The following is a 22,625-nucleotide window of genomic DNA, read 5'->3' as shown; positions in this document are numbered from 1 at the left end:
ACGGAGGAGAGGAGTCTTTATAGAAGGCGGAAGCTGGCTAGGGTTTCTTGGAGGGGAGGGTCGACGCGGAGACGACGAAGAAAATGCTAAAAGGGAGAAGAAGTGCGTAGATGAATTCTGGACCTTCTTTTGGGCTGAGTTCTGCTCAGTTGTGGGCCTCAACTCCTAGAGCCTAATATTTCTTGAAATTAGGAAGAAATTGTTTTAATTATTTTTCTACTGTATCCAACCTCGTTCTTACACTTTATGGGAGATTTTTTTACACGTTTCACTTACATATTTGAAGAGAATAATGACACAAACAGTCTCTGAACTTTGATTTAATGCGCAATTTGATCCTTGAACTTTTAATTTGTTCAATGCAGTCCCTGAAATTTAGCCTAATGTAAAATTTGATCCATAAACTTTTAAAAGTACATGTTCAATTTAATCCCTGAACTATATGAAAATGTTCAATGTAGTCCTTCCATTAATTCAAGTTCAGGAGCTACATTGAACATTTTCATATAATTCATGGACTAAATTGAACATGTACCAAAAGTTCATGGACCAAATTGAACATTAGACTAAAGTTCAGGAACTATATTTAACAAATTAAAAGTTCATGGATCAAATTGCACATCAGGCCAAAGTTCATGAGCTGTTTACGTCATTTTCCCTATTTGAAGACATGCACAAGCCTTTTTAGTAATTTCTCCTGGGGCGACTCATCTATAGATAATTCTCTTCCTAACAAAGTGATTGCGCGTTCAATATATTGCAAGTTGCAAACTTTCCGAATTTCGTCGCTTAACAAGAGGTGCCCTTTATCTAATTCGGGTGTCTCGGAAAGAAAACCGATGGCGAGAGGTGACGGCGGGTCGAGAGATAACAAGCCCGTTCTTCCTATCTTGCCGACAAATCGGAAAAAAATAACAAGTCTCTCGAAATACGGTAAAAGATGTACCCGATCCATAAATTACGTAGAGATTTGCTACTGCGGATCTCAATTTTGGGATCACGAAAAGAATAAGCCGACCGCCGAGCTACGAAGGTAGGCGGAGAGATCTGGTAATAAAGCGAGAATCAGAGCAACATAATTTCCACAGCAGCACAGGCAAGAACTGTCTTTAGTAAAAGGCATTCCTTCGTTGGTTTGCGAGGAACGTGGTTGGGCGGTCAAAGTTCACTGGCCCCCCCTCACCACGAATCATTCAATTTCCCTTGTCCAAAGCAAAAGCGAAGAAGAAGTGACCCCGATGTCCGAAGAGACACTCCTCCCATGAACAACAGCAAACGCATCTCACGGACAGAGACGCGGACGACAGAGACAGGGACAGAGGGACAAAGCTTCCATTCCCCGTTTTTGACAAAGCTTTACAAGGCCGAAAGATGCTTCCTTTGAAGCTCGTCCGGTCTCTCGTCCTCGGCGAAGCCATCGGCCTGTCCCGATCCCAGAGCCGCCGCTCCCGCCGCGAGAGCTCCCTCTCCGGAGGCAGCGACGAGGATGGGGGAAGCGACGGTGAGGTTCAAGAAAGACCCGGATCAAGATCGAGGAGGAGGAGGAGGAGACCAAGAACAAGAGCCGTCCCCAAATCAAGAACCCCGCTCCTCCTCTTCCTCCCCACCAGAGAGCTCGTCACCGACACCTACATGCTCGCCCACATTGCCCGCGACATGGGCATGGACCTGCACCCCACCCCGTCGCTCTCCCACCTCGTCTTCACCTTCCCGTCGCCGTCCCCGTCCCCGTCGCCGTCGCCGTCTTCCTCTTCCACCTCCCCACTGTCCTCGTTCCCGTCCTCGTGGTCGTCCACGTCGCTCACGCCCTCCGCATTCTTGTTCCCCAACGATGCCGTCTCTCTCCCCTTCCCTTGTCTCTCCTCCGCCTCGCTCGCCACCCTCCGCTCCTTCGTCTCCCTCTCCAAGGGCCTCTTCAAGCTCGTGTTCGTGCGGTTGGCCCGCGCGGACGGCGAATCGGCGCACGACGGCGTGGTGAACTGGGATTGCTGCTCGGTCTCCCTGTTCTCGCGGGTCGGCGGCGAGAGGATCGAGTCGATGGATGGGTTCTCGAGGGCTTTGGCTGGCCATGGGTGGACCCTTTTCAAGACCCGGAAGAACCCGGATCCGGGCGGCACCGATGGCAACTGCAATGGCAACAGTTCTGTGTATTTGTTCAGGAAGGTGGATTTGAACCGGGTCCGGATGCAGCGGGCGGGTCGGGGCCCGGGCGATAGGAACGTTGGTGGGGATTGTAGAGTCAGAGAGTTGAGATTGCCACCTCTGAATTTTGGGAATGCTCCGCTCAGGATCCTGCAGTATGTGCTTCTCATGACTGATGATATCTTCTATCTCGCGTAGAACAGGCAAGTTTTCTTCTTTATTGACTTCTTCTGTTTTAATGATGCTCAAACGTGTTTTTTTGGGTTACTTGGTCGTAGAGGCTATGTTGATTAGTGGGGGTTAATCTTAGGATGTTGTTTTCTTGTGCTACTTTGTTATGATCTTGTAAGGTCAGTGCAAAAATGTGAGATACAACGTTAGGTGCAAGCCCTGTGTTTTGTTATCTAGTATAGGTAATTTGTGTGATGGCTCTTAAGGAAAGCTGAACTATTGCGTTTAATTCGAGGATTGGCAGCTGCATTGGCCCTCATGCGCGTCTAGCAGTTGTTAGACTGAAACTGATTCGCTATGAGAAACGGATTATTGTCCTGCTTTTTGGGTTGTGTATTTGTTCGATCCGGTAACCTCTTGTATAGTTGTGACCACACCAATTGTATCTATAGAATTTGCCTTGTCCTTATTAAGTTTGGGATCAAATATTCTGGACTTGTTTCCCAGTCATGATCTTAGGTAAAATTATGAAATGTTAGCCTTATGAGATTGGTTAGTGGAGGTCAGATGAAAGTTCAAGGGTCATTATCCCATTTTGACGTTTTTAATGTAGTTGTTGCATTGGGTGTGAAGCCATTGTTCCATGGGAATCATACAAAACCATGTAGAAGAATCAAGGATGTCTTGTTTCAGAAGTCAGTCTTTTTTACCACTAATTGTTGGATTGTACTGATAGATATGTTGACATTTTATACACATTAAAAGTTAATAGTCTGGGGTGTTAGATGGAGAAAAATTTATAGAGATAATAAATTATAATGATAGACGCAGGACTTCTTGGTGAACCTCCGCGATGTATTTGGCTCTCTGGGCAAATCAGGCGGCCGTTGTTGTTCCACGGCATAATGCCAGGCACTCATTTAAGTTTAGCATCATAGTCTTGTGGTAATTTAATTTGCATGAAAAGTATAAGGTCATTACATAAATATTCTTTGGTTAAACTTCCAGTTGTTCTATATTTATCTACCCTGCTTGGTTCACCGGTTGCTTTAGTTAAAAGAAAGAGCTACTTTGCAGGTCCATTTCCATCCTCCAAATTCCTGTGTTTGGTAAACAAATTCTCCAGCAGAAGTCGGCCACACGTAACACAGGAGAAAGTGAACGGCGTGCATGGCCTGTGGTGCTGACTTATTTTGCCGGCCATCTTTTACATAGTTGAGGTGCTGTCTGTCGTAACATGAAGATGCCTTCCTTCAGCGTCTCCTCTCCTCTCTTCCTCATACAAAATCCTGTCAATGTCTATGCCCTATAACATCTGCAAGAATGCATTGGAGTTTCGTGCAAGCATTTTTACTCGGTGATGGCTACAGCAGCGCAAGGCTTTTGGTCATGCGTACTTTTGACGATCCAAGAAGCACCAAGCCATTCTCTTTTGGATGCTGACCTCAATGGCAAGACGATCAGCAATTTTCATAATATCTTGCCAAGGACAGAGGATAGAGCCATTCCAAAAATTACGCGAACCTAATGCTACTTCCAGGCGATGTTGGACTTTGCTAACATACGCCCCCAGTTGTAAATACTGACGTTTCGTAGTTTTTCTTTGTGCAATGCCACCACGCTGATAACCTGTTGTTGTTCTGAAGTGACAAAAAATGTACACATTCTCTCTCTCTCTCTGGGTGCAATTTTCTGTTTGGCCTTTAATCCAATGTAAATTTTATTATACACGTTTACCATGAATTTGTTTCCCTTTTTGCTGCTAAGATGTTGATCATGATTAGTGATGCGCGTGTGAAATGTCGTACCCATTATGCTTAGTGAATGCTTGAACTACAAGATGTGTATTATGATCAATATAACCTATGAATAATTGAATATGGCCAGTGATGCACGATATCATACAGACACCTGCAATTATGTGGGTCGATCATTTCAAAAGCGATTTAATCTTAAGATAGTTCAAATCTTGACCCCATCTTGCTGAAAAACTTAGGTTCAAAGCAAAGTCTCGTAAACTTCATCTCAAAAAGATTCAAATGCCGCGAGCCAGTTTACCAAATCATGAAGTTTAGCTGGGAGATGATTCCTGTCCTTACAGAAGGATATTACTCTTGACCATTCGGTGAATACTTTGCTGGGTTCCAAACTACGAACTCGAACGTTGACACGAGTCGAGCAATCACCACCATCCCATCGAGCAATCACCACCATCCCAGTTCACGGTCCCACCTAAGAAAGGCAGTTCGGTACGTTGCAAGAGTCTTTGGGAGAGCATTATTATCCTCACCTTTTCAAGGGCCAGGAATGAATGAATGCTTCGGACTTTATGGAGTCTCTTTCGGTTCCCGAAAGGAAAAAAACAGAAAGTGAAAAATATGAGAGAGAGAGAGAGAGAGAGAGAGAGAGAGAGAGAGAGAGAGAGTCTATTGTGTGTTCAACTCCAGATGATATTCAAGTAGCTTAGACTATTGAGCATGCAATTTGGGAGAAGATGATGGCCATGATGAAAAGCGTTTCCTCCATCAATCTCTCCCAAGATTTCAGGTAAACACTCTTGCTTTCTTTTCTTTTTCAGGCATAATCACTCTCACTCGATTGCTTCAAGCTTTTAAATGGGTCATGAATATACAACTTCCTCTCTCTCCCTCCCCTCTGTCTCTCTCTCTCTCTCTCTCTGAACACACTTGGAATTGGTATGGTTTTACTGCATCCAACGAATTTCGGTGGGACGAACGAACAGGGCAGCGGCTGAGTTTCTGGGCCGTCGTTTGATTCCACCAGCATGAAACAACGAGTGTACGGGCTCTTCTTGAGTCTTGACATTTGAGTGGACAGAATCGATCCCAATATGGATAAAGTCTTGAAGGGTGCAGTTTGTTATGTCCTTCCATGATGAAATGAACCTACTTTCTTGTTCAGTGGAGTGGTGAGATCACCACACCACCTTCTTAGATTGCTTTCTTGAACGCCACCTATTCCTAGTCATCACTCGCTGAGAGTTCGAAGACGGTTGGAAGAAGAGAATGCCAACTATCAAGCAACAAACCTTCAAGCGATGACCTACGACTGCATGTTGGCACTTGCGGTTTAGATTGAAGCCCAGTTCTTGATGATTCGATCGACCGAAGGCCGCCTCAGCAAGTGATTCTAAAACATTAAAAGTTGCTAATAGTAATAGCCCTTTTTCTTTTTCACTTTGGTTATTAAATTATACCTGTCATAAAGTTAATAAACTGCATGTATTAAAATGTGTGCATATAATATATCTTACCATATCATTCATATGAAGTGGGAATGTATATTTCATCAATAAAATAACCTGATAAAGATTTTTTTTTTCTAGTGCTAAGGATGCCAAAACCAAAATGGGTTCACTACTTAACACATGCAAGTCAATACATAAATACGAAAGACTTCTGGTGTCCCTTCCTTTTTTGTTGTGTTGCTCGAAAACTAGGCCAGACTTCTTTCATGTCTAGGTGCACATGTTTTCATGTTTCACTATTATCACATTTTTTTTCATTTTCATTCTTGAACTTACCGAGACTGATCGACAAAACTAATTTACTAAGCGATGTGACAAAATGCGAGTGACTTTACACTGGCGATCCATATTCACTTGTCAATTAAAATCTGTCACGTCATTTAACTATATCGATTTTGTAAACTAATCATACTGTACCTGGCATTATTCTATGTGCTTTTCAACAGAGAAGTAATTTCGTGCAAAGAGAAAAAGCCAAATGATCCGTCTAACCATTTGTCTCCTTTGTGTTTGTGATTCCTATGAAACAGTGCACTTGGTGGAAGCTGCCAAACAATCCGAACCTTCGCATACTGTCCTATGAGTCGCGCCAACCCATCACCGATCTCCTTCACTCACGCTTCTCTCAGAATCTCCCGGTACTCACAATTCTCTCTCTCTCTCTCTCTCTCTCTCTAGTATTCTCTCTGTTTCTTGGCATTGTAATCAGTTGTCTCTTCCTTTGGAAGCTGTTCAGCGAGTGTCTTGTCGGTGACAATGGAGGAAGAGAAGGAGCAAGCGTTTGACGCTGGAAAAGCCGCGTTGCTGGTCAAGGAGCTGAGGAAGAGCTTCAACTCGGGCAAGACGAAGAGCTACGAATGGCGGGCTGCTCAGTTGCAGAGCATAAGCAAGATGATTGATGAGAGGGAGAAAGAGATCGTCCAAGCTCTTCAGCTCGACCTCTCCAAGCCCGAGCTGGAAGCGTTCGTGTCCGAGGTATTCTTCATATGTCAAAATAGCATCATTTACTTTTTCTTTGCTTTGAGCTCTCTTATCTCTATATATATGCATATTTTTTTTTTGTGGTTTCTACATTGACAATTCAACCACTCTGTTTCATTCTCTTATCTTTCTTTGTGGTTTCTTCCTACTTTGCTTTTACTATAAAGAATTTCGTTGTTCAAATCGCTAGTCGTCCAGCAGAAATATTCCAACGTGATCAGTCAAGTCAATAGTTTCGTTCTTTTGTCCCTTCCAATTGAAAAACGGATGTATGAAACCTTCGTGATGAATAATAGACTGCCAACGTCCAAGTTGATGATGATATGAAGTTTATGCGAAGCATTTACTGAATTTTCGACTACTTTCACACATTGCTGTTCTTAGATTAGTATGCTATATCCATAACACCGATTAAGGGATATTTTGGTTCTTTTTGTGTCAAATATCAACAGATTTTAAAGAACTTTTCGTGCAAACGATCTGCTATATGGTGCTTCACTCTTCTCACATACTAACTACGTCCTGCCAAATACGAGATACAATGCAGATCTCTATGACAAAATCATCGTGTCAGAAGGCCCTCAAGGATTTGAAGCATTGGATGGCACCAGAAAAGGTGATCAACTAGCAAGTACAATTATCTTAAGCAACAAGAGACTCTGTCCATCGTTGAATTGTTGAACTTATTGATAGTTAACTTTCAGGTCAACACTTCGATAACAACCTACCCATCATCGGCAGAAATAGTATCGGAACCATTTGGGGTCGTGTTGATCATATCCACATGGAACTATCCTTTCTGTAAGTAAGGAGGAAAAAAAGATTAATCAGCCTTCGGATAACTTAGTACTCTAGCATCTTTTATACTTAGAGCCATTCTTTTTATTCCACTATTTTGTTTAGAGATTCATATCGCACTTCGTAAGTATGTTTTTCCTTTTTTCTCAGCTCGGCCCATTTTCTTAGTTATGAATCCTATGATGTCAGATAAAGTATCAGCCCGTATCATTTACACTCTCATGCATGACTGTTCATGTCTTGGGTTTCGTAATCATGATATGGTACTTGTTTTTTGCTTTGAATGACCTAAGCTCTCTTTTGTCCAGTGCTATCTCTTGATCCAGTAATTGGCGCCATAGCAGCTGGTAATGCCATCGTCCTGAAGCCATCGGAGATCGCTCCTGCAACATCTTCACTGCTTGCTAGATTACTTAGTGAGTATGTGGATAGAAGCATAATAAGCGTAGTTGAAGGAGCGGTTCCTGAAACATCTGCTCTGTTGGACCAGAAGTGGGATAAGATATTCTACACAGGTAATATATCTTGCAATTGCGGTTTTCAGTCTGGCATACTTATGTTATTTAGGTGTTGTGGTTCGGCAATCACTAAATACCAATTACATCTTTAGAAAACTTCATCTTATGTTTCTGCAAAATCTGAGGCAAGAGGTTTATTCATGAAACCTAATTCAAATTTTTTCGAATGGTTTATCCAGGTAGCACGAGAGTAGGGTATATTGTCATGGCCGCCGCAGCAAAGCACCTTACTCCTGTAGTTCTGGAACTTGGAGGAAAATGTCCTGCTATTGTCGATTCAAATGTTGATTTAAAGGTAAAAAAAAGAATAGCATATTGCCTACTTTGCCGCTTGAACCGATCTTCCAAGGATGTGATTTCCGAGCTCTCTTATGATGAAGGTTGCTGCAAGAAGAATGCTAGCAGGGAAGTGGGTTTGCAACAACGGGCAAGCTTGCATAGCTATCGATTACATTGTGACAACAAAGTCATTTGCTCCGAAATTGGTAAGCTTGTCCTTTTCAACCGAAGTAGCAAATCTCTATATGTGCATAAAGGGCTTTTTGTTTTGATAAATGTGTGTCAACAGGTGGATGCTCTACAACTTGCGCTAGAGGAATTTTTTGGGAAGAACCCTTTGGAGTCGCAAGACATGTCCCGTATAGTGAACTTATATCACTTCAAACGTTTGGCTAAACTCCTCGACGAGGATGGAACCTCCGATAAGATTGTCCTGGGAGGGCAAAGAGATGAGAACAACTTGTGAGACCAGTATATGTGCTCTCTGTTTCACACTTTAGCTGGTCCAAGGCCACAGGATGAACCAATCACATCGCAATTACTTCCTTCTTTTTGCAGAAGAATAGCTCCAACTATCTTGCTTGATGTTCCTGAAGACTCTCTGATCATGCGAGAGGAAATATTTGGACCGCTACTGCCCATTCTCACTGTGCGTATTTCTGTACACCCTTTACTTGGTTGTCATGGTGCTGTGTGTGTGTATGTGTATGTACACACACCTAAATACACACGTGCAATTTTAAGCTTTCATAGTCATCTAGGTACCATCCGCAGGCATTCTTTCAAAAGATGTAACTGAGATTCATATTGCTGAAAAGGTTTTGTTTTTTTCTTTTTCATTTCTTCGTTATCGAAAGGTTGACGACATAGAAGACAGTTTTCATATTATCAACTCAAAGCCAAAGCCTCTGGCGGCATATCTCTTCTCCGACAATGATGGTTTGCAGAAGCAATTTGTCCAGAACATATCTGCCGGAGGAATGCTCATCAATGACACCGTCCTGCATGTAATCTTTCTCTGCCTTTGTCATCGACGGCATGAATGATCTCCTAAGTGGCATGTATTCATGCGTTACTGCATTTAACAAGTAACTACAATTCGCCACACCAATTTTGTATTTTGATGGCTTTCAAGTAATTTATTGGTGGCCACATCAAGATCATGTCTTGTCCATTCTGCTCAATTAGTGAGATTAATTCCCTAAGAAAACGAAATCGTCTTTTAAGGGAAGTTTGAAACTCGCATTTGGCGGTGGCGTATCTTTTAAAGGGCCAATTTAGTGTAGTGATACCCTAGACTAAATTGGCATTTGGTGGAGGCGTCTAGTGTATGGTGTGTTTAACTAGTCATTTCTTTTATACCCTGTTGCAGCTCACAGTTCCCACTCTTCCTTTTGGCGGGGTCGGAGAGAGTGGGATGGGTGCGTACCATGGGAAATTTTCTTTCGACGCTTTCAGCCACAAGAAGGGAGTACTGTACAGAAGTTTCAAAGGAGACGCCACCACAAGGTATCCGCCATACACGCCAGAGAAGCAAAGGTTGTTGAAGGCATTGTTAAGTGGCAACATCATCGGCATCATCCTTGCATTACTTGGATGGTCCAAGGAATGAAGTGCCTCGTACATTTGTGGCGATGGATAGCATAGCACATTATCAAGATTCGAAGTGAAGTAAACGACACAGAAAACATGCGAAGTTGAAATAATAATGTGGAATGACTCGGGGCAAGTAATTTTCAGACCCTGTTTCAGTGTACCCTTGTTGAATCTTGATCATTATATAGCTTCACCTCAGAAATCAGAGTTGCTGGTAGCAACCCACGAAGAGAGACAAGTCAATCAAAGACGAGAATTTTGTAGACTTTCAAATCCAAAGTTGATTGATGTTCACATCACTCACGGGCTAAACAGCCACTGTTTCTCTTTCATTCATCCACAAGCAAGAGGAGAGAAGTTCAACATCATTAGAAACGATCATCATGTAATCAGAGTATTACACAACTTTCGCCCCCAAAAAGAAGTCAGAAACTGCTATTAGTCATAGGACACTGCTTCTTCCAAGTAAAATCCAACCTAACACATCCTAATTCCTAGCGACACTTGATTAGTTTAAAAAGAAACCTAGCCATTCGTGAAATCATCTAAGACTACTATCCGCTATGCAAGATGAACCTGTATTGGAACTAGTGTTATTGGGCTGGTGCATTAGCTTCATGATGATGAGCTAAGTTTGAGCTTGAGCTTCTTCCTTCTTCTTCCCCCACTCATGAATCCTCAGGTGCAACTCTGCAGCTGCAATCAGGAAATGCACGGATTGCATCGGGCACAAGATGTTGAGAATCTCCTTGAGCGTGATCAGTCTCAGATCGTCCGCCATCTGCAGAATCTCCTCCAGCCCCTTCTCCTTCGCCGCCAGCGTGCTCTCCACCTCTTCCTCCATCGCGGTTTCGTTCTCTGCCACGGCCTGCCTGCCGGCAGTGCGGTTCATCTCCGTGACAGCGTGTGAGAGCTCCACCATGGACACGTTGGCAACCATTTCCTGGTGCTTGGCAAACTTCTCGGTGATGGCCTTCTCCTCACGGATGGTGCTCCTCTGGAGGTCGTCAATGAGGGCAAGCTGGCTAGGGCAGAGGTCGGCAAGGTCGCCAGTGGTGAGGCCCCGGAGGAGCTCGGCGAGGTGGGCCTCGAGCTGGAAACCGGACTTGGAGTAGAGAAGGTGGAAGGCCATGCTGGGGTGCCACCCGCCAATCCAAAGGAAGGCATCCTCGAGCGAACTCCTCCATGCCGGCGAGAACTGTTGGAGTTGGTGAACACTTCGGGGACCCTTATTTCTCATACCAGACACGCTCACGTGAGCTTAGGGAAATCGAAATATGAACCGACGATATATGATCCCTATGCACGGAATGTGGGGGTCCCGCTGCCCAGATAGCGGGCGAGGGTTCCGCTCACCGGGAAGTGGTGAGCGGACAGGATCTCGGGGGCAGCGCCCCCTAAACAACATCGGGTTTTTTCTTTTAGACTTGTGTTTTAAACTGACCCGTTTGTTGTGAGATTAAAGGGATTCGGATAGACTTGGACTTTGGGCTCATTTTAAGTCCTATATATTGTACCCATATGAGAGATCATTATAACGAGTGGCTGTAGTTGAAAATCTAAATATCATAGTAAAATCCCTTTACATGATGTAGTCCTCTTCTGGGGTGAACCTGGGTAAACTTATGTATCGATTTTTCTATTATCTGTGTAATTGTTCTAATTCGAATTAGGATATAATCCATCAAGAACATGGGGAGCACGTTTTGCTTGGTGCACCGCGATTTGGCCTTGTAGTAATGGTCGTAGTGGCGGAAGACGCGGTCGATGAGGGGGCGGAGGGCTTGGTCGTTGGCGTCCCGGGCGGGGGAGGAGGCGGAGATGAGGTCGTGGAGGTGCTGGTTCTGCTCGGCAAGCCAGCACTCGAAGAACTTGTGGAAGCTCTCGAACTCGGGAGGGAAGCTGCCATTCCTCCGTGTGGGTTTAGTGGTGGAGGTTGTTGCAGCCGCCATTGGAGAGGGATTGCAAGTGTCGGGACAGAGGGAGACGTCCTATAAATAAGAGAGTTTGACAGATGCAATGGTCGACGATACCGGAGAGATGGGGTAATCCGTTCAATGTACCTAAAACTTGTCGTATCTCGGAAAAGCCGCTCGGCTGAGGCTCGCGTGACTGCAGCTGACAGCTATCCAAGAACAGCCCAACTGGAACCACGGCTGACCGGATGAATCCCATGCAAACCTCCATAAAAGCTTGTTTCGGTTCTAATATTATTTTATGTCATGGGCAGACTTAGTTGCGAAGGATTTGTAAGTATGTTTGTCCGCTTCTGCATGTGCAGCTGCATGCACGTATTCATTGCGGATAACGCCACTGCAACATAAAATATGATGAGGTTTGAATTCGAGCGTGTGCACGCCCTTCGTTCCAAGCATGTTGCCGCTCGTCTTCTGTTTTTTTGGAGAAGGGTTCAAGTTTCAACCTTTGTCTCCATGACCATTTGTGACTTCATTTTGCAATACAAGTTTCAAGGTTGCTGCTACATCCGAATTTGTATTTGCACCCTTTGAACATGATCTTGATCTTTCGCCGAGTGCTGCTACATCAGAATCCATTGAGATTTCAATTATTCAACAAGATTATACACTAACAAGTTTTCCAGACAAAATCATGATGCTAATAGAACTGACTTTTTATTGTGATGTATATGGCACTTTGCTGTGGCCACTTTTGGACTTGGCTAATGGATGAAGTCAGCAATCATCAAATGGCACGTCTTATTTTAAGTTTTTATAGCTCCTGCCCAACTCACGTCCTTGGAATGGATCTTTCTTCTCTTCTTGTTTTCATTATGACCAAGAAAATAAAACTTCTTTTTTCCTCCTTCCCTTCTTGTGGGTGCTGTAACATACTTCTTTTGTTTTTCCTTTTGTTTGGGTAATAGAAGTGCTGAATCTTATGAATTGTGGGCGGGTTTCTGTATGTGGTTAATGTGGTCACATTTTTTTCTTTTTCCAGGAAAATAGGTGTTTTATACATTGAACAAGTAGAGTAGTGGTGGCAAGCAGCAACCTCTTCCTCGGACGACCGGAGTGGGTTGCAGCGATGGCGGCCCTTGGATGTATCTCTCGATTTCTGTTTGATAGTTCATGAGTTGAGATAGGGTCCTGCCCTATGCTTTGTTGGTCCCTGCAAGTCCACTCGTATACCAAAGAAAACACAACAAGCATATGCCACCCAGTCGTCGACATATGAAAGATTATCTTTCTGCAGTTACAAAAAAAATTAGAACAAAAGCTTTTGAAATTATTAATTTTCCACGAAGCGATGAAATCTTAGAAAAGCGGTGGCTAGCCCCTTTGATCCCTCACCGCGTGATATGATTTATAAGAGCCCGCTAACCTAAAAGAGAAAAATAGTGTTCCACTGGATGAAGAGAAAAATAGTGTTCCGCTGGATGAGATCATGCTTTTTCCATTTCCGTTGACCGCGTTTGCACTAAGAAATCTAGCGAAAGAAAGAGTTGCCAGATACCATTTTCATGGGAATAGTTTGAGAGGGTTCGCTCTTCTGGTTTCGACAGTCTTATCTAATGGCAATTCGGCTAGCAATGGCTGGAATAGAGAGAAGACTAGGCAAGTGCGGCAAGATGGGAGAATCAGGAAAGGAAGTGAGCTCGGTCAATAGATCTTGTCATCAGCCTTGTCGACCGGCTCATCAAGTTTGACGACTCTTCCCAGGATTTAAGTAGGAGATGAGTCCTACGTGCCGGTCGACCGTTTTGTTCTTAAATAGAACGGAAGAGATATTCATAGCAATTCCTACTCCTTAAGTCAAATTTTATTATCTAAGCAAGACAGGAAAAAGAGAAGGAGAGGCAGAATTATTGTACATTAGGGAGACATGTTCGTGAATCAATAATCGACGACATTTTTGGAAGAGCAAGTTATTACTTCAGCAAAAAATTGGCGCAGATCCCTATAGATTGCCAGTTGTATGACGCCGGAATCCATTTCTCCATTAAAAATCTATCACTGTGAATCTGCATCAACTTCCAATGCATTTAGCAGAACGTCCATTGATTATTCCCTCCTGCCGATGTCAAAGAGCCAATGCCGATGAAGCCTCTCAAGTCCCCAGAGGATGAGCCCATTAATGAAGTCGATAGCTCCTTTTCCTTCCTGGAGATGCAATCCAGTTCCTCACATCGTGCCACCAAAAGCAGGCATGATGCTATAGCCAGTATCACTAGAGTAAACATAATCTTGGAAAGATCTCGAAACTTCTTGCAGTAAATTAGATCCCTAGTTCAATGAAAAAAGTGAGTGACTAAAAACTTTTAGAAAAGGGAGAAAAGAGCAAGTAAAAATCGACTAACCCTAGCAGAACAAAGTCAAACAAAAGTGATCTCCTTCGCATGATTTGCAGTGCAAGCAAAAGAAAGAGTGCATCTCTCTCTCTCTCTCTCTCTCTCTCTCTCTCTCTCTCTCTCTCCAGCCATTCAAGCAACAAGAGGACAACTGTGGCTCACAAAAGTGCCAAAAATAATCCCCAGTATGAAGTTCAATCTCTCATATGAAAGCAAGAATACTATCTAGCATTTAGGTAAGAATGCACAAAAATGGACCAACCTTAGAAGCGCCTTTGTTTCTGTTGCGGAGGGTATCCAGCCATTCCCATTCCTGGGTCCTTCCTTCGAGACTGCTTTGAAAAGTAACCGCATGAATCAGATAAAACTTAACAAGCAACTCCAAATAACTATCTAAGATCAAATCAAGAAAATGAACCTGTTGTTGTTGGGCCTGGTTCGCAACTCCCCGCTGCATCGGGATGCCACTAGGATTCATTCCACCGCCCATGCCACTAGGATTCAGATTGTAACCAGCCATTCCTGGAGCTTGCATCCTTTGCATACCGATAGGCATAGGACGAGGCATGGACCTATTTGTCACAACATGAGCACCAGACATATTTCCAGCAACAGCATTTCCAGATGATGCCTAATGGAAAATCAGAGAATGAGGTCACTTGCGCAGTTCCATATCAGTTGAACTGACGTACACACGTACACATACGCTCATTTGAAAATTATGAGAATTCTTTATCTTGCTTCTCCTTACCATGAAGGAGAACATTGGACACCGCCGCTAATGGTTAAAACTCAAATACATGTGGAACGATATTGCTTTGACTGAACAGCAAAGTATCTCCCAAAGTGCCAAAATCAAGTTTGCCATTCAACTAGGGAAAAAGACTCGCGTAGTCACAAAGAAATGCAAGACACTAACTCCACAACAAGTCTGCCAAGAGGTATGAATAAGTGATGAACACCCATGAACAATCGGTGCCTGAAGGTCACTGGATCCAGAAAAGACCAGCACTTCGTTTGAAATCCATTGTAATTGTAGTCAAACTATTACACCCTAAGAGAGAAACAGATCATATTAATCTCAGAAACAAACTATTACATCCTTGATATTTTGTTTTTCTTCTTAAAAGGATGATAGCACTAATCACTCCAATATTACAACAATGAATTTGTGGTATTCTCAACTCTTTAATAATGCCTGACCACAAATGCGTACAGAAAAATTCTATTAAACTTACTCAGTTCTAAGAACAGTAACACAGGAAAAAAAATTGTCTCAATCACAGCAAAAAGAGGAGGAATTAAGCATTGAATGATCAGCTATAACTACTTAAGACTGAATAACCGGCAATAATTGATAACTGTAGTACTGCAAAAGTAAGATGTTAAAAGAGCTCAATGAAGATGACAAAGAGGAGAACTATTATGACAAACTAGTATCCTCATAGACAGTTCAAGAGAATATGCAGAATTCTAGGTCAACTAGTAAAATTTAGATTATCATAGCCATACCGATTGTGAAGGTTGAAGACTAGTTGTCCCCTCAATATCTGTACTCATATCTACAGGACGAGCAGGATAATTCACTTTATCTCCAGGTGTGCTGGGTATGAGTGCACTGCGGAAGGACAAAAGCACAAGGTGCCTTGGTGAGGAAGTATTAAGCATAATCATATTTCGTCAGTTAATAAGATGAAGGCATTAAAAGTAAAAGAAGATCAAGGACCAGATATATGATGGCAAGGAAGAAAGTCTTACTTACGCCCAGGAAGAGGTTCCATACGAAAATACCTACAAGACAACCGATGTTGATCTTAGAAACTGATGAAGGAATATAAATTGCTGACTACAACGCACTTTACATAGAGATCTTTGTTTTTCTTTGTTTTGGCCATAATGGAGATCTTAGTTTTGTTCCTCATAGGCAGGGATTGAACAGAATGAATGAGGTACTACCACCACATGACCATTCATGTCCTTAACAGACATCTTTGCTTTTCATTTTTTGGCTATAACAGAGATCTTAGTTGAGAACATGTTTGTGGAAGCCAAAGAATAGCTTTGGTTAAAGCATCAATAATAACCACATCAACTCCCTTTGATTCTCGCGCTGCACCGCCTATAAAAAGCGAGAAGAGATAATATGTTAAGAAAAGTCATACTCGTGTTCCAAGGATTGAGCTGCTGTTATACGCTTTTGAGGATCATACCTGCACATAGAGAAAAGCTAATTAGCAATAGGCAAAATGCAAACAAGAGTTATCCACTTAGACAATATTAAGTCAACGTACTACATTGAGACAACAGCAAATTAGTTAACTGCAGGCAGTGAATCATAAAAGACCAACATTGGATTGCAAACCAAGCCAAAAATGGTGCTTTAAGCTCCATGATACCCAACAAGTCAAGTGATTGCACCAATAAAAATCATAAGAGCGTCTACCTGATTGCTTGAGAGACCAGATGATACTTGAGCACTTCGCACACGCAGGCAGGCAAGCACGTGCACAATTTCTTGCTCATACATATGCATACACACAAACATGCAGGCATGCTCATGCAGACACAGCATTGCGGGCGCATATATACACAGAAGCATAAAAAATCTGAACACAGACGAGGTTGCAAATATCAAAGGCAACTCCTAGGGGTAGGACTGCCATTATTCAAACTTCGAGGTTGTCTCAATTTTTTTTCAGTGATTGATATAGTATTATAGTGCTATTGCAAATAAAGTGAAATTTCTTGTGAATCTACAACTTACAGATATGCAACCGGAGAACCAGATTGCATCTACCTGATTGCTTGAGAGACCAGATGATACTTGAGCACTTCGCACACGCAGGCAGGCAAGCACGTGCACAATGTCTTGCTCATACATATGCATACACACAAACATGCAGGCATGCTCATGCAGACACAGCATTGCGGGCGCATATATACACAGAAGCATAAAAAATCTGAACACAGACGAGGTTGCAAATATCAAAGGCAACTCCTAGGGGTAGGACTGCCATTATTCAAACTTCAAGGTTGTCTCAATTTTTTTTCAGTGATTGATATAGTATTATAGTGCTATTGCAAATAAAGTGAAATTTCTTGTGAATCTACAACTTACAGATATGCAACCGGAGAACCAGATTCCAATCAAATTTGAAAGACGACATGAAACGACCAAGATGTAACGTCAAAAACTATATACCAATTCAATAAGTACAAAGAGACATCATAAAATAGTAAAAGAATACCAAATTGCACGATTTCAAAAGTTCTGAATGGTAGCACATACTCTAGCATCTTTGATAGGAGGTCATACGCAGGGCTTTTGCTAGAGAGACGTACAACACTACCAAGTGCATTGTCATCACTGTCAGTAGCACAATATATTACATGTCACTTCTTTGAAAAACAGAAATAACTTGATTTTGGATGCAGAAACAAATGGAAAAGGTACTGACTACTTGTGTCTCTGAATATGTTGCATATCTTGTTGCCAATGTGGCAGATTCACGAGCATAGGCCATTTCTCTTGCGTCGGATGACCTGGGACAATAACATTACCCATTTATAGCATATGAACAGAATGAAGATGACAGAAAAGAGAATATGTTGGCACATTACCCAAGACCTTGAAAATCTTGTCAAGTTGATCAAGCTGCAAAATAGAGAGTCAGAGTTAGAGTCGAGCAACTGCACTCACAATCTATTTGCCTCAAGAAAGAAAAGTCAGCTAAAGTGTTGCACACATCGACAACTTACTTGGAAAGGATTAGGATTGGCTTTCACTTCTTGACCTTGAAACAATGGCTTCAATGTCAAAAGCTCAGCAAAAATGCATCCGACAGCCCACATATCTGGTGGCAGCATTAAGGAGGGGGGAAACATTTCCAGTCACATTAGGTAACTAAAACAATTGCACAGTCTACGACTATTGATTTTAGATGTAGGACATGAATCCAATAAAGTATAACTGGCTGAAATTACACAAATTATTATAAAGACAGGGCAGATATCATTATTTATCTAAGGCTAGTCTTAAGAACTAATATAAGACGTTATTAACATCAGTGTCGGTAGCGGTGCAATTTTTCTGAAAGCACTTCATTTCTGAACCTAGAAGGTATGCCGCTTCCTTTGCAATTTCTAGTTTATCGCTGCATTACTCAGTCAAGATGTACTTTCCTGATTTTCAGTGCATCAATCAGTATCAAAAATGTGCAAGCCCAGGCTTAAGTATAGTTTATCAAAGTAAGGCATTGACTAGAATGGAATCTGATAGTTAATTGCTACCTGGACTGAAATCATAGAAGTTTAAGAAAAGCAGAAATATCCCAATCCTTAGGCTCACTAAGAGAGCCCGACCTCCTATTGCAACAAGTATTTTTTCAGATTATTGCATCGTCGCCACACCAACTCCAACTTCCCTGCCACATTATTTATTCTCCACAAAATTCTTACAGGTTCTGCTGCAGTTAATTAGCCCAGCAAAATAACTCATCACACGGAACAAATACGTGAAATAAACAATTTGGGATGCAGGAAACCAAGTTTTTTTCTGGTTATTGATGCAGAATTTAATTAGAAGGTGCTCTTTCAAACTCTACGAATTGCATCGTCGCCACACCAACTCCAACTTCACTGCCACATTATTTATTCTCCATAAAATTCTTACTTGTTCTGCCGCAGTTAATTAGCCCAGCAAAATAAGTCATCACACGGAACAAATACATGAAATATGCTATTTGGGATGCAGGAAACCAAGCTTTTTTGTCAGTTTCAAAGGATACCAACAGCACTTGTATAGTGCTTTGCACCAAGCAGCAATTCTGGTGCCCGATACCAGATAGTTACCACAACCTGAAAGGAACAAGGAGCTTATCTAAACAAAAGAAAGCATAACCTCATGAGAGAATAGGCCAGTGAGACACTAAAGTACCCACAAGAATGAACGGTTATTCGATGAGAAAAGGGGAAAATGTCTTTAAATTTGGGTATGAAAAGACAAGAAATTCAATGAAATGATGAGAAGTCAGAAGAACAACCCAGGACACAAAGAAAGTACCAAACAGAATTGCAAAGTAATCAATAAAAAACCAATCCCCTGCAAAATGCATGACCAGACAATATGTATAACTACTACAAACTTTTCCTCTATAGACCCAACATACAAGTGAAATCTCATGAATCATTTTTATCTACGCAAACAAGAGCAAGGGAACAAATATAGTTGATCCATCAAACAACTAACAGGATTGACTGCGTATATAACTGAGAAAACTTTGTTATTCATGCTTTGTCACATTTAACCTGCATTTATACTCCATAAGGAAGGGTGATTTTAATACATAGCCAAATCATGAAAGTTGCATGCAGGTGATAAGGGTTTTTATGTACATTATTATGTGATCCAAAAGAAGAACAGAAAAAAAAAGAAAAAAGAAAAGATAGCCTCAAACTCGACCATAAATGGACAGTTCTATCGTGCTTAAGAGTCGTGGAGTAGACAAATTTGATAATTCAGTATCCCTTGTTTATGTAGGCATCTGGTGTCATAGCACCACAAGTTCTGCAATTCACATATTCTCTGACAACCACTGCCCAAAAACTACAGTGTCACTGAGATACAAAGAAACATGTATCGTCTACTGATATCTTGTACCAAGTGATCACAGACAAAGCCAAAGGACACATTTTAGATTTACACTTTTGACAAACTAGTAGGCTGGGAAACCAATAGCAGGCATGTTCTAAATTAATCTCGCTTCCAAATCTTCTTATAAAGCATAAAATTTGGTAAAAAGATAACCCTAGTCATGTTTACAAGATGCGTTTTCAAGATGCTCCTTTGAGAAAATGATAAAATTTGAAACAGTGACAGTAACTTGTTGGATTACTCTCCCTTTCTCAATGGAAGAATCAGCAACAACAGTTTCATCCAGCAGAAGGTACAAGCTTAGGATAGTTGTTAAGCCAAGTCAACATATTAAAAGAAGATCAGGTGGCTGTCTTACTGCCGGCTCATTACCAACCGTGCCTTCCAAGTCAAAGGCGATATGAACAGGGGGGAAAAGAAAAAAGCAACACAAGAATGGGCCCGTCTCCCGTTATTTGTTTAATGAGAGCAGAATAGACAAAGCATGATATTACAGCTCCTTAGAAGGTAAAGACTTCAAAATAGATGGCTGATTCTGTACTCGATCATAGTCCAACTTCAGCTATTCCTAGTTTCTAACACTATGCAGAATGAAGAAGGTAGAAGAATTAAGAAGACATAACTAACCCCATTATCAGATAATGGCTTCAAAGGAGCTTGGTATATCCTGGCAAGTCCAAAGTCTGCAATTTTCACGACGCCTTGCTCCTCTCCTTCACCCATGACCTTTGGTCAAAGAGACATATTATTTAGGTGTCGTACACGAAAGGAATTAACTTTACATTCTACGATTGGATGATCCCATAATGCAGTCGAACAATAATAAAATCAATAATGAACATACCAGAATATTTGATGGCTTTAGGTCTCGATGTATGATCCAATTACTAGAGCAAAGATCCATTCATGCAACAGTCAATATTCAGTATTTTCCAAAAAAAATAGTGGTTGCACAAGCAGGGGTCTCATAAACTCACATACCTGTGGAGATAATTCAGTCCATTAAGCAGCTGCCAAAGCAATGACTTAACGGTGTAGGGATTGATGGACTGGTTAACCTTGTCTCTGTGATGTCTGATAATTTCCTGACAAATCGACGTCGACATATAAAATTATTCAACAAAAAACTTGATACATTGAAGCCATACCAGTACTTCGAAGCATCCAATGCAAGCTATAGCATACGACAAGGGACTGTTACTTACATAAAGATCATGCTCGGCGTAATCAAAAGCCAGATACAGCGACATATCCATGGGATTAATGTGAACGTTCACGAGCTTCACAACATTCTCATGTGAAATTTCGCGAAGCAACTGCACCATTTAAATGGAAATCCCATGAATTACTAACAAGATCATCATGATTAAAGGCCAACCAAATGTGGCAGCACTTATTAAATATATTTACTTTCCAAGTCCCCAAACATTCCAAGCAACATATACCCATAATTTCAGCTAATTACTCCCGAATAATCTAAACAGGGGGGAAATCAATCTCTCCTGAACAAGCATGCGCTAGGCTGCGAAATTGCAAATGGAAGCGAAAAAGGGTGAAGAGGGACGACCATGATTTCGCGGATTGCGGTGGGCGAGACGCCGTCGCCGTCTTTGGACTGCTTGAACTTCTTGATGGCGATGGCCTTGCCGCGATTGGTGGACGGAGTCTTGATTCGGGCGAGGAAGACGAGGCCGTAGGTCCCCTCGCCGATCTTGCCGACCAGATCGTACTGCTGGAGCCACTCCGGCCGGTTGCCGCCGCTGGCGTTGCCCCTGCCGGAGCCGAGATTGCCATCTCCCATCCTCGCCGCTGGAGGTTTTCCGATGCAGCGCGAGTACCCTTTTGAAGAAGAAGACCAAAACTCCTGGAGAGAGAGTAATTAGGGGTTGGGAAGGCGGGGGCTCGCGCTCTGCGTCATCAATTTCGAATCTTGGCAGGAATCCGCCATGGAAATGTTGAGCTCCAGCTGAATTTCTGAGCTTTGGGCTTTCTTGCAGGAGGTTACATACAGACCAAAAAGCTGAAGATTTGACCGGTTTCTTGGATTTTCTGAACTAGCTTAAAAGCTCTAATAAGAGGGTTTAAATGGATAATGATTGTTGTTAAACTGCTCAGTAAATGACCTGACATCTTCAAAATTCTTCTTTTGAGTATCAAAACTTGATGTTCTTGGGTTCCCCCTTTTGAGCAGAAACTATAGTTCTACAGTTAAATGACAACATTAATCTTGCCTGTCCTATGAAATGCTGGATTTATGGAAGTAAATCTAAGTCCAAGCAAGATGACAGCTATTAGCCTAATTAGCTATTAGGCTGTAATGAAATTGCTGTTAGTGTGATAGCTACTTGGTAAGGGCAAGATCTTCGGTTCTAGTTTGTGGTTTCTCTTGGCTATATGGTTTATCTAGAAAAGAGAATGAGCTTCAATGAATAGTGAACGATCTTATTAGTACACATTGATATCTCGATTCTATTCGAGATGTCTCATTGTTTTACTCATTCAATGAGTATTCTCAAAATTATGCCTCGTAGTACCGATGACCATAATGCCCGCAATTGCTTTGACAGGTCCTTGGAGTAAGGTAAAAGCTATGGATAGTCATCGAATTCCGTGAAAAGATAGAAGAATGAGACAGAAACATATAATGCATTTACGGACATATGATGATAAAGAAAAAGAGTATTTATATAGACACATAAATCCGTGGATGCATATAGCTCTATCCGAAAAGGATCAAAAGGAAAAAAGAAAGAATCAAAATTGATCGATATGAAATTACTGAAATTCGATGTATTAATTCTTGAATACCTAATATAGTAAGACAGTCATGTGGTTTTGTTTTCAATATGGTTGCTTTATTTTCACTTCATTTATGAAAGGGCAAGTCGATACAATAAGCATTTTTGCAAG

The 22,625-nt window shown here is 41.9% G+C and overlaps 4 protein-coding genes across 12 annotated transcripts; 2 read left to right on the top strand and 2 right to left on the bottom strand.

Annotated features, from left to right (window-relative positions):
* Positions 1–1,184: 1,184 nt before the first annotated feature.
* Positions 1,185–3,814, top strand: LOC115689669 (uncharacterized). The gene is made up of 2 exons (XM_030615802.2): positions 1,185–2,345; positions 3,391–3,814. The coding sequence occupies exon 1, from the start codon at positions 1,372–1,374 to the stop codon at positions 2,338–2,340; it is 969 nt and encodes a 322-aa protein (XP_030471662.2). The 5' UTR covers positions 1,185–1,371; the 3' UTR covers positions 2,341–2,345; positions 3,391–3,814.
* An 853-nt stretch (positions 3,815–4,667) lies between these two features.
* Positions 4,668–10,085, top strand: LOC115689665 (aldehyde dehydrogenase family 3 member I1, chloroplastic-like). Of its 4 annotated transcripts, XM_056312564.1 has the most exons (13): positions 4,668–4,682; positions 4,713–4,860; positions 6,112–6,219; positions 6,310–6,556; positions 7,110–7,178; positions 7,267–7,363; positions 7,669–7,875; positions 8,058–8,173; positions 8,259–8,363; positions 8,447–8,619; positions 8,716–8,806; positions 9,015–9,164; positions 9,530–10,085. In XM_056312564.1, the coding sequence occupies exons 2-13, from the start codon at positions 4,808–4,810 to the stop codon at positions 9,767–9,769; spliced, it is 1,656 nt and encodes a 551-aa protein (XP_056168539.1). In that variant the 5' UTR covers positions 4,668–4,682; positions 4,713–4,807; the 3' UTR covers positions 9,770–10,085. The 4 variants fall into 4 exon arrangements, with proteins under 4 accessions (XP_056168539.1, XP_030471653.2, XP_056168540.1 ...); XM_030615793.2 differs by lacking the exon at positions 4,668–4,682 and having other exon boundaries at positions 4,691–4,860; XM_056312565.1 differs by lacking the exons at positions 4,668–4,682; positions 4,713–4,860 and adding an exon at positions 5,057–5,487.
* An 89-nt stretch (positions 10,086–10,174) lies between these two features.
* Positions 10,175–12,610, bottom strand: LOC115689668 (protein DOG1-like 3). The gene is made up of 2 exons (XM_056312567.1): positions 11,446–12,610; positions 10,175–10,952 (listed from the first exon to the last, which is right to left on the bottom strand). Exons 1-2 carry the CDS (start codon positions 11,703–11,705, stop codon positions 10,382–10,384), a joined length of 831 nt encoding a protein of 276 aa, XP_056168542.1. The 5' UTR covers positions 11,706–12,610; the 3' UTR covers positions 10,175–10,381.
* Positions 12,611–13,565: 955 nt separating this feature from the next.
* Positions 13,566–21,780, bottom strand: LOC115689667 (cyclin-dependent kinase E-1). 6 transcript variants are annotated; one of them, XM_030615797.2, is made up of 16 exons: positions 21,283–21,780; positions 20,921–21,031; positions 20,697–20,800; positions 20,560–20,602; positions 20,343–20,441; positions 18,850–18,919; positions 17,822–17,916; positions 17,684–17,717; positions 17,521–17,605; positions 17,352–17,429; positions 16,225–16,272; positions 15,821–15,853; positions 15,575–15,680; positions 14,481–14,693; positions 14,325–14,397; positions 13,566–13,997 (listed from the first exon to the last, which is right to left on the bottom strand). In XM_030615797.2, exons 1-15 carry the CDS (start codon positions 21,514–21,516, stop codon positions 14,326–14,328), a joined length of 1,425 nt encoding a protein of 474 aa, XP_030471657.1. In that variant the 5' UTR covers positions 21,517–21,780; the 3' UTR covers positions 13,566–13,997; position 14,325. The 6 variants fall into 6 exon arrangements, with proteins under 6 accessions (XP_030471657.1, XP_056168472.1, XP_056168473.1 ...); XM_056312497.1 differs by having other exon boundaries at positions 13,566–13,926; XM_056312498.1 differs by having other exon boundaries at positions 13,566–13,874.
* Positions 21,781–22,625: the final 845 nt, after the last annotated feature.

Source organism: Syzygium oleosum, unplaced genomic scaffold, assembly GCF_021117445.2.
Source record: "Syzygium oleosum isolate NSW1041296 unplaced genomic scaffold, Sole_v2.1 Sole_v2.06, whole genome shotgun sequence".
NCBI lineage: Eukaryota > Viridiplantae > Streptophyta > Magnoliopsida > Myrtales > Myrtaceae > Syzygium > Syzygium oleosum.
The sequence above is the reverse complement of the archived record's forward strand: the minus strand, read 5'-3'. Positions and strand labels throughout refer to the sequence as shown.